Raw genomic sequence first — 18,211 nt, 5'->3', positions numbered from 1 at the left:
TGCAGCTTTATAAAACCCTGGTTAGACCACACTTGGAATATTGTGTCCAGTTCTGGTCTTATTAGGAAGGATGTAGATGCTTTGGAGAGGGTGCAGAGGAGATTTACCAGGATGCTGCCTGGACTGGAGGGCATGTCTTATGAAGAAAGGTTGAGGGAGCTAGGGCTTTTCTCACAGGAGCGAAGAAGGCAGAGAGGTGACTTGATAGAGGTGTACAAGGTGATGAGAGGCATGGATAGAGTGGATAGCCAGAGGCTTTTCCCCAGGGCGGAAATGGCTGTCACCAGGGGACATAATTTTAAGGTGAATGGAGGAAGGTGTAGGGGAGATGTCAGAGGTAGGTTCTTTACACAAAGTGTGGTGGGTGTGTGGAATGCACTGCCAGCTGAAGTGGTGGAGTCAGAGTCATTAGGGACATTTAAGTGACTCGTGGACAGTCACCTGGACAGCAGTAAATTGAAGGGGTGTAGGTTAGGTTGATCTTAGATTAGGATAAATGGTTGGGACAACATCGTGGGCTGAAGGGCCTGTACTGTGCTGTACTGTTCCATGTTCTATGTTCTCTATGTTTAAGGGAAGCTAGATAAGCATATAAGGAAGAAAGGAATAAAATGGTATGCTGATAAGATTATGTGAAAAGGGGTGGAAGGAGGCTTATGTTCAGCATAAATATTGGGCTGGACCAATAGGTCCAAATGACCTGCTCCTGTGCTCTATACACAAAGCACCGATATACAGTGGAGTTCCCCAGGATTCTATCAGGTCCATGGCAATATGTGAGCAAAAGCTATAAACAATATGAAACGCAGAAATGTAGCAAACACTGATAAGGATAGCAACAGACTTCATGAGGACATAGGCATACTGGGAAATGGGCAGACATGTGGCAGATGAAATTCAATGCAAAGAAGTACAATTTTGCACGGAGAACGAGGAGATGCAATAAGGACACGTACAGTTTTAAGGGGATTTGGGAGTTAGCAGGACAAGTTGAGAAGAGTGTTCAAGAAGTAAATGGGATCTTTGACTTCATTAATAGATCATAGATCATAGAATTTACAGTGCAGAAGAAGGCCATTCGGCCCAACGTGTCTGCAGCGGCTCTTTGAAAAAGCACCCCACTTAAACCCACACCTCCACTCTATCCCCGTAACCCAGTAACCCCACCTAACCTCAGGGCAATTTAGCATGACCAATCCACCTAACCCTGCACATCTTTGGACTGTGGGAATAGAAGCATGATTCCTGGGTGGTCAGAGTCAGTGCAGGGTGGCTCCCTGGCCCTCCCCCTGGAATGTGGGCACCTTGGCACTGCCCAGATGGCACTGCCAAGCCAGCAGGAGCACTGCCTGGTGCCAGGGTGGCAGTGCAATGGTGCCTGAGTGCCAGGGTGGCAGTGCCAAGGGGCGGGGGTATTGTGGGCCAGGCCTATGAAATGAGGGTGGAGGGGGGGGTTTGAAGTGTGGGGGAGTGCAGGGCAGGTAAGTAGGGTCCTCCGGGATGTTGGGTGGGTGAGGGTCATAGAAAGAAGGGGGTGATGTAAGGGGGCTTGGGGAAGCCTGAAGAGGGACGAGCCACAGGGACCTCATAGCAGGGTCAGTATATAGAGGACACAGATTTGCCAAAAGAACCAGAGATGACAGAGGAAGATTGAAGAATGCAGTGAGTTGTTGTAAACTGGAATGCACTGCTTGAAATGGTGGTGGGAGCCAATTCAATAATAACTTTCAAAGGGGAATTTTATAAATTCTTGAAGGGAAAGTATCTACAGGCCTGTGGGGAAGGAGCAGTATAGTTGTGCCAAAGACTCAGTGCAGGGGCCAGGGTTTTCCAGGCCCGCTGTGGGGAGACCAACCATGCAGGATGTGGCAGGCCAGCCAGAAGACCATTGACAGGTATGATGGGCCTCTACTGCGCTGGATTATTCTATGATAAAGTATTCTGTAAGTTGATGCATTTTTACTTTTGTAATACTTTTACTAAATTTTAAAGTATGTAAGCTGCACAACATTCACTTTCCACCCATTTTATTTGATTTCTTCATAAGTTACAAAGGATGACTAAATACTCTTTTTATCAGGTTCGTTAGGGTGTGTGCAATTTCATTATTTCACTAAAGATAATTTGTCACAGTGCTTGTGCTTAAATTTCTTTTTAACAACAGTCAATTCTAAATGTTTGATTCATTGAGTGAGTAATGTAATACATCATTCATCCTGATGCTTTATACACAATGGCTAACCATACTTTTACTTAACTTGATCTTAATGCAAAAATTACCTGACCAGACTATTTCCATCATAGCACAAAATGAGTATTTTCCCACCTACCCTGCTACACACTACACCACGTATTACATAGCTAAACACATCAGCCCTGAAATTCCAAAGGGGGTTTTCCGGGTTTCCCATTTGTTCTGGAGCAGCAGACTAGCTGTAGCTCCTAAACAATAGTAACAGACCTCAGGTAAATAATTTCCATCGGGTTTTGTCCTAAATTCCATCTCCCTGATTCCCACCTTCCCCAAGCTTTGGAATTTCTGACTCAGCGTATTTTCTGGATGGCGATATTGCCAGTTGGCTCTGAGAGCTTGCTTCAAAGCTGATCCATCTCTGAATGGTAAGTTCTGAGAAATTTCAGAGTATTTTGATGTGAAGAATCAACCAGAATGAATGCAAACAGTTGTCAAGATAGAAAAGGCTTGTTTTGTTTGGGATATAGCTGTAGGCAGGATGTAGCAGGGTGCTCCAAGGTGCATAAGATGCCCAAATTCTTGTGCAGGTTGACAGGCTTGCATCCCATTTATGTGTTCTTTGCTTTTTCAGCTGAACCTGAAAATAAACAAATATAAATGTGTAATTATTCTTTTGGAACTTAACAACAGGAGTAGGTAATTCAATCCCTCAAATCCATTCCATCATTTAGTTAGGTCATGGCTGCACCTTAGCTCCATTTACCCAGCTTCATTCCAGAACCCTGAATACCCTTAACTTAACAAAAAACAATATTTCAATCCTAGTTTTGAAATTTTCAATTGACCTAGCCTTTTGGAGGGAGAGTGCTCCAGAATTTCACTACTGTAAACGCGAAGAAGTGCTAAGTGGCCCAGCTCTCAAGTTCACATTATATATTCAGATCCTGGACTCCCTGCCAGAGGAAATCATTTCTATCTACTTAATGAAAACCCTTGGGGCTCAATTTTCATGTTAGAGGTGGTCAGCTCAAGTCGGGGAAATTTCCTAACTTAGCACACCTGCCTTGAGAAAAAGTTACCCTGAACAGTGCAACTTCCATTCTGGGGGTGGGAGGAGTGGGGGGTACAGGATAGTCGTAGGCCCACAGATAGCCACAGGAGTTGCTTAGTGCTCGGTTTTTGAGGACTTCACCCCAGTTGTGTTGTTAAAAATCAGGCCCTCTAGCCCTCACCTCTTACACCCACTAACCCCCCACCCATTCCTCATACCTCCATTAATCACCATAGCACATCATGCCCCATACAAACTCATGCCAACCCATGCCCCCATCACCCACCATCCTTTACTCCTACATCTGTCATACCAACTTACCCAGTACCCATAATGGGCAATCCTCAGGATCCATGCTGAGATGTAGGAAAATAATGTTCTAAGTATTTATTCACGGATTTCACTGTACAAAACAATTCTCATTCATGAAATCCTATTCAATGCAGTTAAATGCATTCAAGTACTTAAATTAATGAAAACAAGCATTTGTATTCATAACTCCACATCAAACATAGCTCGTCCTTTAATAACCTCTTTAATCTGCCAATCAAACTATGAACATACAGTCCCCACGTGTGATAATGACTGGTTATGGAAGCAGTGAAGCAGTAATAATGGTATAATGATAGCACTTAGAGTTATGATAACCGGCATCTATTAAATGTGATTTAAAAAATTCACTCACAAATACAGGCAGGCAGATCTTTTTCAAAATTTAAAGGGCAAAGGCTTTAGATAACTTGACAGTTTCACTGTTCTCCATACCTTATGAGCCCTTCATGAGCACTTATGTCTCTATCATAAAATAGTGAATCAGACACTGGGTTCAGGCCAGTCCAGGAATGAAAATTGGATCTGTTTAAAAGGCACAGCTGATTAGTTATTCATGCCTATGTACTTCATACACCACTCCCTTTCCCCTTCTGCTGAAAATGAGATCTGCTGCAAATGGGAGTAGGATGTTTGGATCCAGGTCCCATCTACCATTTTAAGTACAGAGTCTCCATGACTCTGCGAAAATGCAGCCCTTGGATAGGCAATGGTAAACATTGCTTTGATGAATTGTCTGGTGCAAAAATAAAACAGAAAAAGTGGCCAAATGATGACTTACAAGGGAAATCAAAGATAGCATTAGATCCAAGGAAGAGGCATACAAATTGGCCAGAAAAAATAGCAGACCTGAGAATTGGGAGCAGTTTAGAATTCAACAAAGGACGACAAAGGGATTGATTAAGGAAAAATAGAGCGTGAGAGTAAGCTTGCGGGAAACATAAAAATTGACTGTAAAATCTTTTATAGGTATGTGAAGAGAAAAAATTGGTGAAGATAGGCCCCTTGCAGTCATAAATTAGGGAATTTATAATGGGGAACAAAGAAATGGCTGAACAACTAAATACATATTTTGGATCTGTCTTCAAAAAGGAGGATAGGGTTTAGCGAGAGGGAGGAACTGAAGGAAATCAGTATTTGTAGTGAAATGTTGTTGGGGAAATTGATGGGACTGAAGGCCAATAAATTGCCAAGGCCTGATAATCTACATTCCAGAGTACTTAAGGAAGCAGTCCTAGAAATACTGGTTGTATTGGTGGTCATCTTCCAGGATTCTATAGACTCTGGAACAGTTCCTATAGATTGGAGGATAGGTAATGTAACTCCAGTATTTAAAAAGGGAGGTAGAGAGATCTCAAAATTATATGCCAATCAGCCTGACATCAATAGTGGGGAAATATTAGAGACCATTATAAAAGATTTAATGGCAGAGCACTTGGAAAACATTGGCAAGATCAGACAGACTCAGCATGGATTTACATGGCATTGGGGATAGTGTATTGAGATGGATAGAAAACTGGTTGGCAGACAGGGAGCGAAGAGTAGGAATAATCAGATCTTTTTTCAAATGGCAGGCAGTGACTAGTCGGGTACCACAGGGATCAGTGCTAGGACGGGGGCTATTCACAATATATATTAAAGGTTTAGGTGAGGGAACTAAACGTAATATCTTCAAATTTGCAGGGGTTTGATAAGGTTCCCCATGGTAGGCTGATGGAGAAAGTGAAGTCTCATGGGGTTCAGGGTGTACTAGCTAGATGGATAAAGATCTGGCTGGGCAACAGGAGACAGAGAGTAGTAATGGAAGGGAGTTTCTCAAAATGGAGAACTGTGACCAGTGGTGTTCCACAGGGATCCGTGCTGGGATCACTGTTGTTTGTGATATACATAAATGATCTGGAGGAAGGTATAGGTGGTCTGATTAGCAAGTTTGCAGATGACACTAAGATTGGTGGAGTAGCAGATAGTGAAGTGGACTGTCAGAGAATACAGCAGAATATAGATAGATTGGAGAGTTGGGCGGAGAAATGGCAGATGGAGTTCAATCCGGGCAAATGCGAGGTGATGCATTTTGGAAGATCCAATTCATGAGCGAACTATACGGTAAATGAAAAAGCCCTGGGGAAAATTGATGCACAGCGAGATCTGGGTGTTCAGGTCCATTGTACCCTGAAGGTGACTGCGCAGGTCGATAGAGTGGTCAAGAAGGCATACGGCATGTATTGAATACCAAGAGTTGGCAGGTCATGTTACAGTTGTATAAGACTTTGGTTTGGCCACATGTGGAATACTGCGTACAGTTCTGGTTGCCACATTACCAAAAGGATGTGGATGCTTTGGAGAAGGTGCAGAGGAGGTTCACCAGGATGTTTCCTGGTATGGAGGGCGCTAGCTATGAAGAGAGGTTGAGTAGATTAGGATTATTTTCATTAGAAAGATGGAGGTTGAGGGGGGACTTCATTGAGGTCTACAAAATCATGAGAGGTATAGACAGGGTGGATAGCAAGAAGATTTTTCCCAGAGTGGGGGACTCAATTACTAGGGGTCACGAGTTCAAGGTAAGAGGGGAAAAGTTTCAGGGAGATATACATAAGAACTAGAACTAGAAGCAGGAGTAGGCCATCTGGCCCCTCGAGCCTGCTCCACCATTCAATGAGATCATGGCTGATCTTTTGTGGACTCAGCTCCACTTTCCGGCCCAAAAACCATAACCCTTAATCCCTTTATTCTTCAAAAAACTATCTATCTTTATCTTAAAAACACTGAATGAAGAAGCCCCTACTGCTTCACTGGGCAAGGAATTCCATAGATTCACAACCCTTTGGGTGAAGAAGTTCCTCCTAAACTCCTAAGATCCCCCCTCACCCTTTTAAATTCCAACGAGTACAGTCCCAGTCTACTCAACCTCTCCTCGTAATCCAACCCCTTCAGCTCTGGGATTAACCTAGTGAATCTCCTCTGCACACCCTCCAGTGCCAGTACGTCCTTTCTCAAGTAAGGAGACCAAAACTCCAGGTGTGGCCTCACTAACACCTTATACAATTGCAGCATAACCTCGCTAGTCTTAAACTCCATCCCTCTAGAAATGAAGGACAAAATTCCATTTGCTTTCTGAATCACCTGTTGCACCTGTAAACCAACTTTTTGCGACTCATGCACTAGCACACCCAGGTCTCTGCACAGCAGCATGTTTTAATATTTTATCATTTAAATAATAATCCCTTTTGCTGTTATTCCCACCAAAATGGATAACCTCACATTTGTCAACATTGTATTCCATCTGCCAGACCCTAGCCCATTCACTTAGCCTATCCAAATCCCTCTGCAGACTTCCAGTATCCTCTGCACTTTTTGCTTTACCACTTATCTTAGTGTCGTCTGCAAACTTGGACACATTGCCCTTGGTCCCCAACTCCAAATCATCTATGTAAATTGTGAACAGTTGTGGGCCCAACACTGATCCCTGAGGGACACCACTAGCTATTGATTGCCAACCAGAGAAGCACCCATTAATCCCCACTTTTTGCTTTCTATTAATTAACCAATCCTCTATCCATGCTACTACTTTCCCCTTAATGCCATACATCTTTATCTTATGCAGCAACCTTTTGTGTGGCACCTTGTCAAAGGCTTTCTGGAAATCCAGATATACCACATCCATTGGCTCCCCGTTATCTATCGCACTGGTAATGTCCTCAAAAAATTCCGCTAAATTAGTTCGGCACGACCTGCCCTTTATGAACCCATGCTGCGTCTGCCCAATGGGACAATTTCCATCCAGATGCCTCGCCTGGAAAGATATTTCTTCCTTGATGATAGATTCCAGCATCTTCCCTACTACCGAAGATAAGCTCACTGGCCTATAATTACCCGCTTTCTGCCTACCTCCTTTTTTAAACAGTGGTGTCACGTTTGCTAATTTCCAGTGCGCCGGGACCACCCCAGAGTCTAGTGAATTTTGATAAATTATCACTAGTGCATTTTCAATTTCCCTAGCCATCTCTTTTAGCACTCTGGGATGCATTCCATCAGGGCCTGGAGACTTGTCTACCTTTAGCCCCATTAGCTTGCTCATCACTACCTCCTTGGTAATAACAATCCTCTCAAGGTCCTCACCTGTCATAGCCTCATTTCCATCAGTCACTAGCATGTTATTTGTGTCTTCCACTGTGAAGACCAACCCAAAAAACCTGTTCAGTTCCTCAGCCATTTCCTCATCTCCCATTATTAAATCTCCCTTCTCATCCTCTAAAGGACCAATATTTACCTTAGCCACTCTTTTTTGTTTTATATATTTGTAGAAACTTTTGGAAAGTTACGTGGAAAGTTCTTTACGCAGAGGGTGGTGGGTGCCTGGAACGCATTGCCGGCGAAGGTGGTAGAGGCGGGCACGATAGCGTCATTTAAGATGTCTCTAGACAGATGCATGAATGGGCAGGGAGTAGAGGGATACAGATCCTTAGAAAATAGGCGACAGTTTTAGATAGAGGATCTGGATCAGCGCAGGCTTGGAGTGCCGAAGGGCCTGTTCCTGTGCTGTAATTTTACTTTGTTCTTTGACACAAAGCTGGGTGGGAGGGTGATCTGCAAGGAGGATGCAGAGATACTTCAGTGTGATTTGGACAAGTTAAGTGAGTGGGCAAATGAATGGTAGGTGCAGTATAATGTGGATAAATGTGAGGTTATCCAATGAACTAGCAAAAACAGAACGGCAAATTATTATCTGAATGGCTGTACATTGAGAGAGGGGAATGTGTAATGAGGCCTGGGTGTCCTTGCACACCTGTTGCTTAAGTTAAGCATGCAGGTGCAGCAGGTAGTAAAGAATACAAATGGTATGTTGGCTTTCACAGTAAGAGGATTTGAGTACAGGAGCAGGGTTGTCTTGCTGCAATTTTACAGGGCCTTGGTGAGACCACACCAGGAATATTGTGTGCAGTTTTGGTCTCCTTAGTTGAGGAAAGATGTTTGTTCTATAGAAGGAATGCAATGAAGGTTTACCAGACTGATTCCTGGGAAGGTGGGAATGATGGATGAGGAGGGATTGAGTCAGGAAGGATTATATTCACTGGAGGTCAGAAGTATGAGAGGGAAATCTCATGAAAACCTATAAAATTCTAACAGGGCGAGACAGGGTAGATGCAGGAACGATGTTCTCAATGGCGGGTGAGTCCAGAACCAGGGGCTGCAGTCTAAGAATACAGGGTAAACCATTTAGAACTTAGATGAGGAAAAACATTTTCACCCAGAGAGTAGTGAGTCTATGGAATTTGCTACCACAGGAAGCAGTTCAGACCAACGTAATGTAGGCGGATTCTCCGTCCAGCGGCGCCAGAATCGCGAATTGCGAACTGGCGGAGAATTGTGTGTCAGTTGAAAATTGAGGCCAGTGCTGGAAGCCCAACGGAACACACTGCTCCAGCCACAGTGCCTTGATAGCATTGTGACTGCGCTCCACGCCCCACTCCAGTGTTGTCATGCAAATTGTACAGTAACAGCAGTTACCATATCATTAATGGGCCCGACCCGGTACTCTCCCGCCTCCGGCGACGCTCCGTCACCGCCAGGCAGAAGTGATATCAGCATAGTTCACTTGTGGTATTTAAAAATGGGAAGCAGTGCAGTGGCTGCTGAGAGTGAGAGAGGAGGTAAGATGTGTTTCCAAAGGTGCAACCGTGGGCTGACAGTTATGCCACTGGCTGTGGGGAGGACATCTTCCAGAGCTGTGGGGAGGTGTAGCTGGTAATGACTAGTGGATAGGCCGTCAGTTCAGGATGCTCCCCGCTGGGATTGGGGTAGCCGGACATGGACCGCCATTGCCGCAATCTGCAAGGCAGCCATCTGGCTGCGCACTCCACTGACTGCCCACTGTGACCCGTAAATGTGCAGAGCGCCACCAGCTGTATTGGTGCACCCCCGCCCCCCCCCCAACCCCAGGCCACCCCACAGGAACCCCCAGACCCCAACTGGCCCAGCGCAGTCAGTGGCACAGCAGGTGACGGCACCCCTCAAGTGCGTCCATCTGAGGTGCTGTCCCACTGCAGGGCGAGCATGGGGGGGTGGGAATGGGCAGAGACCATCCTGAACAATGGCCCTTGCCACCCTCCCTGGCACACTGCTCTCCCCCCCCTCCCCCCCCCCCCCCCCCCGGGCCAGGGCCCATCAGTGGCACCATCAGCCGGCCCACCCTATGGAAACACTAGCCTTCACAGAGCCCGCCTCTCCACTGTGCCCCTATTCCCATCCTGTCCCCAGACAGGTAGGTACAACCCATGCATCACACAGAGGACCTATAGCACATTACAGATACGGTCCCAACAGGTGCCCAGCTCCATCCAGGGGCCCTACCCACACACATACCACCAGGCATGGCACTGGTCAGTGGTACGCGGTGCCTGACCCTGCAACCAGGTAGGGCTCTGTTGGCAGGGTAGCATGCTGCCCACCCACGATAGATCCCACAGGAAGCCGCAGGACAATAGCTACACAGTGTAACGCAGGCAGCGACGGGTGGCAGGGCAGGAGACCTCCGGTGACAGACAATGGTGGGACCAGGGGTGGGCTACAGAGGGAAGAGTGCCAGGGGAATGGGTAGGGGCAGGGCTAGGACTGGGAGGGGGAAGGGGGGCATGTGGGGGCAGAGCGTGGACTTAGCATGTTGAAGACGTGGTTCAGGTACCTGGGCTGCTCTGGATGGGCCCCCAGGTACAACCCTGGTTGGCCTGCTGCGTCCACCACAACATTGCGCAGCAGAGCGGCGACATGCTGGAGGAGGTGGTGGAACGGCATCCTCGTCTGGTGAGGGGGGCGTGGAGGAGGGCCAGGATGGGGCCTGGCCAGGTACAGTAGGCTGCACAATGTATGCGTGGGGTTACTATGCACAGGACTGTGGTAAACCACTGTTGCACCTGTATTAGGTGATGTAAGGTAGGACCTGTACTACAGGTTTGCCGGTACTCCCTGTCTGCTGGCTCCGCCCAGTAGGCGGAGTATAAATATGCGTGTCCTCCATTCAGCAGCCATTTTGCCAGCTGCTGTGGGAGGCCACACATCTTAGAACAATAAAACTTTAATCACTGGCTAGCTTGTTTCGAGGCGTACATCAACTCAGCGACCACCCCTGTTCTTGAGGCTAAGATACAGATCCTGTACTCAAGGTTGAGCTCCAACGTGTTTCCACTGATCCAGGACGCCCCGAACTACAACGACGCCATGGCGCTTCTCAAAGAAAACTATGCACAGAAAGCGAACACGCTCTTCGCCAGGCTGGTACTCGCCACTCGCTTTCAACTCACTGGTGAGTCCATAGAAGACTTCTGGCGGGCCCGAATCCCACTCATCCGGGACTGTGACTGTCAGGCCGTTACGGCCACCGAACATTCCAACCTTCTTATGCAGGACGCGTTCGTAACGGGGATTGGGTCGGATCGCATACGCCAAAGACTGTTAGAAGGGGCCCGCTCGACCTAGCTGAAACAAAGAAGCTAGCGCTCTCCATGACGGTTGCCTCACGTAACATTCAGTCCTACCCCACCAGCCGCGTGGCCCACCCTTCCTACCCCTCGTAGACCCCACAGGTTCACCGGTAGTCCCTGCCTGCTGGCTCCGCCCAGTAGGCGGAGTATAAATATGCATGTCTTCCATTCAGCAGCCATTTCGCCAGCTGCTGTGGGAGGCCACACATCTTAGAGCAACAAAGCCTCGGTTGTATCCAACTCTTGTCTTTGTTCAATTGATTGTGCCTCAATAACAATCTAATCGCCTCCAGTTTCGCTGACTAGGGGGCCTTGCCACCGGCAGCTCAACTGTCCCATTCCACCCCCTCAACCACTGCCCCACTGTGCCCCCACCCCCCGCTTCCGACGTTCCATCTCCCCACCCCCCACTTCGGGCATCCCACCAGCTGCACCACAGGGTGGGGGCCCTGAGTCGGCATTACCAGCCGGTCTGGTCCATGGGGCGGAGGATCATGACAACTCACTCCGCAATGAGCTCTGGTGCTCCACAACGTCTGACTTTCGCCCGGGCGTTACATACCACTGTCCTCTCGGATGATTGCTGCATGTGTGCTAGCCATTCCATCACACAGGCCCACAGTCCTTCACGGAGGGCAGGGGTGGGTCTGGGGTCCGGGGCGGTGGGGGGGGGGGTGGGGGTGAGCAATGTCAGGTCATGCACCAGTTGGCCCTAACACGCAGCACCTCACTGGCCCCTGCCGCCTCCAAGGGCGGCGACTGGAGCTACCCTCCCACTGCCCTGGGGACCCTGGCACATGCCATCCTCAAACACCCACACCCTGTATTGCCGGCCTTCTGCACCCCCCTCCAAACCCAACACCGTCACCCCGCAACACCCCCTCCCCCCCACCGCCACCACACCCGACTGACACACCCTCTGCACCCAGCCCATCATCCCTCACACCCTGCACGCAGAAGGCCGAGGCTGGTCGGAATATCAGAGAACAGGTGTTTATTGGCGCCAGTGCAATATACTTTAACTGTGCCCTAGCCCCGATGCTATCCTATGTGCTGCACCCATGCCAACTTAACTGGTGTCTAACTTTTGACCCTTACGTGTCCTAATGCTCCTTTTAGATGGTCCCCCAAGCGGTAAAGCAGAAGTGGAGGTGGCCTGCTATGTAACCCGCCCTGCGACCTGGGTTCCCTTTAGTTGTCGTCTGATGCAGCCGGCCTGGATGGGTCCGCCAGTCTTTCAGGTGTCACATGGTGCCACCCTGCTCAGTCTGCTGCTTAATGGGTTCACCAGGAACATGAAGGAGGGGATTCAAAGATGCTGTGGTGTTTCGGCACCTCCCATACGAGGTGTCACCGGCACGGGCCTCATTGTCTCCACTTCCTTCAGGGTGCCCGATGGCCCCAGGCTACTCCTTGAGATGGGGTGCATCTGGAAAACGATCAGGGGGCTCCGCCGTCTCCTGGCTCTGCTGGTGGCTGGTCCCGTCTCAACCAGGGTCTCCATGCTCCCTGGTTCCTCTGGGAGAGGGTCACTTCCCTCAGGAACTGGGCCACATCATTCAGGGACCGAACCAGGTCTCTCTGGGACTGGCTCAGGTCAGCCAGCACAAGGCCAATGCCCTTGATGCCCTCAGACATGGTCTGTTGTGATTGGGCCATGCTCTGGAGCACCGCAGCAATGTCCATGTGGCCCTGGTGCCTGTGACATGGCCGCCCTGTTCTGTGCCTCAGCCATCGCTGGCACAGAGTGTCCAGGCCTCAGACATCCTGATCCATAGCTGAAACCTTTGCATCTCAGGTCTCCATCGCGGGCGCCACATGTGCAGTGTTGGCCTGGATGGCATACATGGTTGATACTGCCTTCTGCTCCTGCAGGTGGCTTGACTCCTCCAACTGCACCAGCTGGTGCTGGATGGTTGCTGAAAACCCCTCATGTAGTCCCGGCTCTGCGCCTGCATCTTCAATATTGATGGGTCCACCCTTTCCAGAAGTGAAAGACCCGTCTGGATGGCAGTTAGAGCCTGGGGTCGGGCTCCCGTCTAACCATCCTCCCCCTTGGGGGTTCTTACCTCCATGTGATGTGACGCTCCATGTGACATAGACATTGCAATGCATTGGGGGCTCACTTTGTTGTCTCATGCTGACCTCCACGTCTCAACTCACCCACCCCACCGGCCAGGTCGAAGGCTCCGCGACAGTGAGGGGCCACAGGTAAGGCAGTCCCCTCCGGTCTTCTCCAGCTCTCTGTGGTTGTAGGCAGCCTTCTGCTGGGGGGGGACAGATAATGCACAGTGTGAGACACTCGGATGCGGGCAGCACAGGGAGTCCACAGCTGGTGGCCTGTGTGTGCGGGGCACCCATCCATGGCAGGCAGTACAGGTGTTGGCACGTGGTGCAGGGTGGAGTGCGAGGGAGCTACTGGCGGATGGGGTGTGGCCACCCTCTGGGGAAGGAGGGGTGGAGGCTGGGAGATGTTGGGTGGGGTGGTGTGGGATGGGGGTGGTGCCAGGGTCACGGAGCTGGTGACTCACCAGGTCTAGCCATGGAGGTTGCCCACCCTAACCCAGCACTGCCTACCAGGGTGCCTGATGGGTCTGCATGGGGAGGTGGGGAGGTAGTGTGTGGGGTGGGGGTGTGTGTGGGATGGGGATGGTGCCAGGAGCACAGAGTTGGTGAATCACCCTGGCCTCCCTGAGGCGGTTGTGCAGCTTATTTCTGCACTGCTGCACTGTCCTTGCGGTAGGGCGCACGGCGGTCAAGGCCTCTGCCACCTGCGCCCAAGCCCGGTTGACATTGGCGGGTGGCAGCTGCATTCCCACCCCAGGTAACAGGAAGTCCTGTCTCCCTTCTACGGCATCCAACAATACCTCGAGCTCTGCATCTGCAAATCTCAGGGGTGGTGGCATCTTCTTGGTTGGAATGAGAGTATGTGGCAAGTGGAGTGTTTGTATGTGGCTTGTCAGACTCTCCAGTGGCAATCCCAATCCCAGTGAATCCGACGCCGGCATGAGTTGGAATTGCACTAGTTCAACGTGGTGCGAGTGATGGTCCATTAGCATGTCTGAATTGCTCTGGGATCGGTGCCGTCATCGGGACCATGGAACACGTGCCATTCAGTCCCAGCGTCGGTCGGCACTGAGTCTCTCAAATGCTGAATCCAACCATGTATGATTTCCAGAAGGAGTGAGATATAGCTCTTGGGGCTAATGGGATCCAAGGATATGAAGGAAAGCGGGAACAGGTTACTGAGTTGAATGATCAGCCAAGATCATAATGAATGGAGGAGCAGGCTTGAAGGGCCAAATGGCCTACTCCTGCTCCTATTTTCTATGTTTCTGTGTCCAATTCCTTAAACATCTTAATTAAATTGTCTTCTAAATCTTTTACACACAAGGAAATACAAGCTGAGTCAATGCAATTGGTCCTCATAACTTAACTCTTTTCAGCCTGATATCATTCTCATGAATCATGCTGCACCCTCTCCTAGATTATCACATCCTCTCCCTGCTGTGGTGCCCAGAACAAAATGCAGTTGATGCCAACCCAGACGTTTATATAACCTATTACCCTCTTGTATCCCCATACCTTAAGGAAAAGGCTAACTTTCGATCAGCCTTTTTAATTATTTCCGTAAATATCCACTAGTTTTTGGTAATCTCTGTATGTTGACCAGTACATTTCTCCCTGCTCCTCTAAAGTTCCCAACATTTACATAAAATTGGAATGATGTTCTGGCCATCTTCTTCGAGATAATACTTTGTCAGGAACAGTAGCAGTGGTGGTACAATCTTACTAGACCAGGGATTCAGAGGCCCAGAGTAATGCACTAAAGACATGAGTTCATCACACCATAGCAACTGGGGGATTTAAATTCAATTAGTTGACCAGCATCAATTGAAAAGCTAATCTCAACAATGATGGCCACAAAACTACCAGATTTCCATATAAACCCATCCAGTTCACTCATGCCCTTCAGCGAAAGAAATCTTCTGTCTTTATCTGGTCTGGCCTACATGTGACGAAAAGACCAACATTAATGTGGTTGACTCTTCAATGCTGTCTAAAAGTACCTAACAAGCCACTCCAAAGAAAAGTCCACTCAGCATTAACCTGTCCATGGGGAATGACAAACCATGTAATGTCCTCCTCGCTGATATCTAGGCGCTTGTGGCAAAATTGGAAACGCTGTTCCATAGACGAGCCAAGCAACAGTCTGAAATTGTCATACTTAGCAAATCATACCTTACAGTCAATGCCCCAGACTCCATCAATACCGCCGCTGATGTGGCAGCACAGTCAGCAGGAATGGTCACTCCAAGGTGAAGGGCCTGTGTTGGCATTGTCAGTGTGTCCCCATACAAGAGTGATGATAACTCACTGTGAGGTTAGCTCTGGTGCTCCTCAGTTTCTGCAAAAGTCTGACTCCTGTCTTTCTGCTGACAGCGCGCTCACACCCATCCTCTGAACGGGGTCTGCATTGAAATCTGCTGGATCCCAGGACTCAGCTGAATCCCAGCCAAATGCTGAGCCTCTGGACAAGGTTCTCCCAGAACTGACGCAGATGATATGACACAGCTGTGACATTCAGGAGAAAGTGTCAGCAACATTCCAGCGACTGCAAGGCCGATTGGAAGAGCCCCAAAGCTTTCATGAACAGGAGATGGCGCCGGCATTTCATTTTGATATTGAACCACTGTAAGGATGGGGCGAGGTGAATAGAGGGGGAACAGGCGGTAGGGGTGCGGATAGGCCCGTTGTGAAGATTAAAATGACAGAAGCATCACGTGCATCAGGTGTGACATGTTTTAATAGTGAGTATTTTAATGTGCCAGATTTCAATTCCCCTTAGCTACAGATACTGACCCCCTCCCCCAGCGCACAAACAGTGCTCTCACTCTTCTTCATCCTCCGTATTCTAGTGCAACATCTAGGTGTCCCCAGGTTGCACCTCAGAGTTGGAGGCAGCCTGATGCCTTCCGCACCCTGTGGCCTTTGATAGTCTTGACAACGGCCTCTGGAGGGGTTGGAGCCGAGGAGTGCTCCGGCTGACTTCCTGCTGTCACAGGCATCACAGTGCCATCCTGTTCTGCCCGTTGCCCTCGAGATGTGCTTGTGTCAGAAGGGAGGATTTAGAAGAACTGAGATCACCTTAGTCTCCTTGGTGAAAGGCACTGGGTTGATCTACAGCACTTTCTCCTCACTGGTGGTGCCCATAAGGCCCTGGGTGACTCTATGGGATGGAGGGGCATGTGTAGTGAGCTCTGAGTCATCTGATGCTGCCAGTCCTGCTGGCTCCCCATTGGCTGCACCATGGTGTTGATGCCCTTGGCGATGCTCCTCAGTGACTGGGCCATGCTCTGGTGTGTCTCAGCAATGTCCACCTTTATCTGGGACATTTCCCTCAGTGACTGGGCCATGATGTTGAGGCTCTCAGCCATTGTTGTTACAGGCTGAACAACACCTTGGACACCACCACCCAAGGGGCAGATGTCATGCTCCAGGTTTTCCACTGCGGTCGCCATCCTTGCAGTGTTGACCTGGGTGCCAGTGTAATGCCGGCGCCATCTCCTGTTCATGAAAGCTTTGGGGCTCTTCCAATCGGCCTTGCAGCCGCTGGAATGTCGCTGACACTTCCTCCTGCATATCTCGGCTGTGTCATATCATCTGAATTAGTTCTGGGAGAACCTTGTCCAGAGGCTCAGCATTTGGCTGGGACCCAGCTGAGTCCTGGGATCCAGCAGATTTCCAACTGCAGTCTCCCTTGGACGCTACTGCCTCATCTGATGCGTATCAACAGCTGTGTGATGCTCACCAGATAGTATCCCAGAAGCCTGTCCACTAATGTCGCCCACCGAGATGTGTGCCTCTGTGCTGATGGAAGGTGTGGGTGATGCATTCCTAGTGTTCTCCTTGGAGCTGTCCTCCAAGGTGATCTCTTGAATGGCAGGGGGGCACGACTCCAGATGGTCCAGCCTCATCAGATTACAAAAGCAGAATGCTATTTAAACGGAGAGGGAGACTGCAGAATGCTGCTATTTGGAGGGATCTGGGGGTCCTTGTACATGAACCACAAAATGTTAGCATGGAGGTATAGCTAGTAATTGGGAAGGCAAATGGAATGTTGGCCCTTATTGAAATGCATGATGTGGAGATGCCGGCATTGGACTGGGGTGAGCACAGTAAGAAGTCTTACAACACCAGGTTAGTTTATTTCGAATCACTAGCTTTCGGAGCACTGCTCCTTCCTCAGGTGAATGAAGAGGTATGTTCTAGAAACATATATATATAGACTAAGTCAAAGATGCAAGACAATGCTTTGAATGCGAGCAATTGCAGGTAATTAAGTCTTTACAGATCCAGAGATAGGGGTAACCCCAGGTTAAAGAGGTGTGAATTGTCTCAAGCCAGGACAGTTGGTAGGATTTCGCAAGCCCAGCCGGATGGTGGGGGATGAATGTAATGCGACATGAATCCAAGGTCCCGGTTGAGGCCGTACTCGTGTGCGGAACTTGGCTATAAGCTTCTGCTTGACGATTTTGCGTTGTCGCGCGTCCTTATTGAAAGGGGTATAAAAGCCTTCCTACTGTACAGGCATTGGTAAAACTGCACCTCGAGCACTGGAGTTATTGGACTCCTTACGTAAGAAAGAATACACTTGCATTGGAAGCATTTCAGAGAAGTTTCACTCGGCTGATTCCAGGGATCTTAAAAATAATATAGATACATAGATACATAGAAGATAGGAGCAGGAGGAGGCCTTTTGGCCCTTCGAGCCTGCTCCGCCATTCATCACGATCATGGCTGATCATCCAACTCAATAGCTTAATCCTGCTTTCTCCCCATAGCCTTTGATCCCATTCTCCCCAAGTGCTACATCCAGCCGCCTCTTGAATATATTCAAAGTTTTCACATTAACTACTTCCTGTGGTAATGAATTCCACAGGCTCAGCACTCATTGTGTGAAGAAATGTCTCCCTATCTCTGTCCGAAATGGTTTACCCTGAATCCTCAGGCTGTGACCACTGGTTCTGGACACACCGATCATTGGTAACATCTTCCGTGCATCTACCCTGTCTAGTCCTGTCAGAATTCAGAGACACAGAAGTCTCTATGAGATCCCCCTTCATTCTTCTGAACTCCAGCGAGAACAATCCCAACCTA

The 18,211-nt window shown here is 49.0% G+C and overlaps 1 protein-coding gene across 1 annotated transcript in view; it reads right to left on the bottom strand.

Moving 5' to 3' along the window:
• Positions 1–2,010: 2,010 nt before the first annotated feature.
• The window catches only part of LOC140425865 (androgen-dependent TFPI-regulating protein-like), a 345,871-nt gene continuing 329,670 nt past the window's right edge, over positions 2,011–18,211 (bottom strand). The window contains exon 5 of the mRNA XM_072510248.1: positions 2,011–2,831. Coding sequence (XP_072366349.1) covers positions 2,803–2,831 — 29 coding nt within the window. The 3' untranslated portion in view covers positions 2,011–2,802. The remainder of the gene's footprint in view (positions 2,832–18,211) is intronic.

This window comes from Scyliorhinus torazame, chromosome 6 (assembly GCF_047496885.1).
Source record: "Scyliorhinus torazame isolate Kashiwa2021f chromosome 6, sScyTor2.1, whole genome shotgun sequence".
NCBI classification, from domain to species: domain Eukaryota; kingdom Metazoa; phylum Chordata; class Chondrichthyes; order Carcharhiniformes; family Scyliorhinidae; genus Scyliorhinus; species Scyliorhinus torazame.
This window is presented reverse-complemented; position numbering and strand designations above follow the sequence as displayed.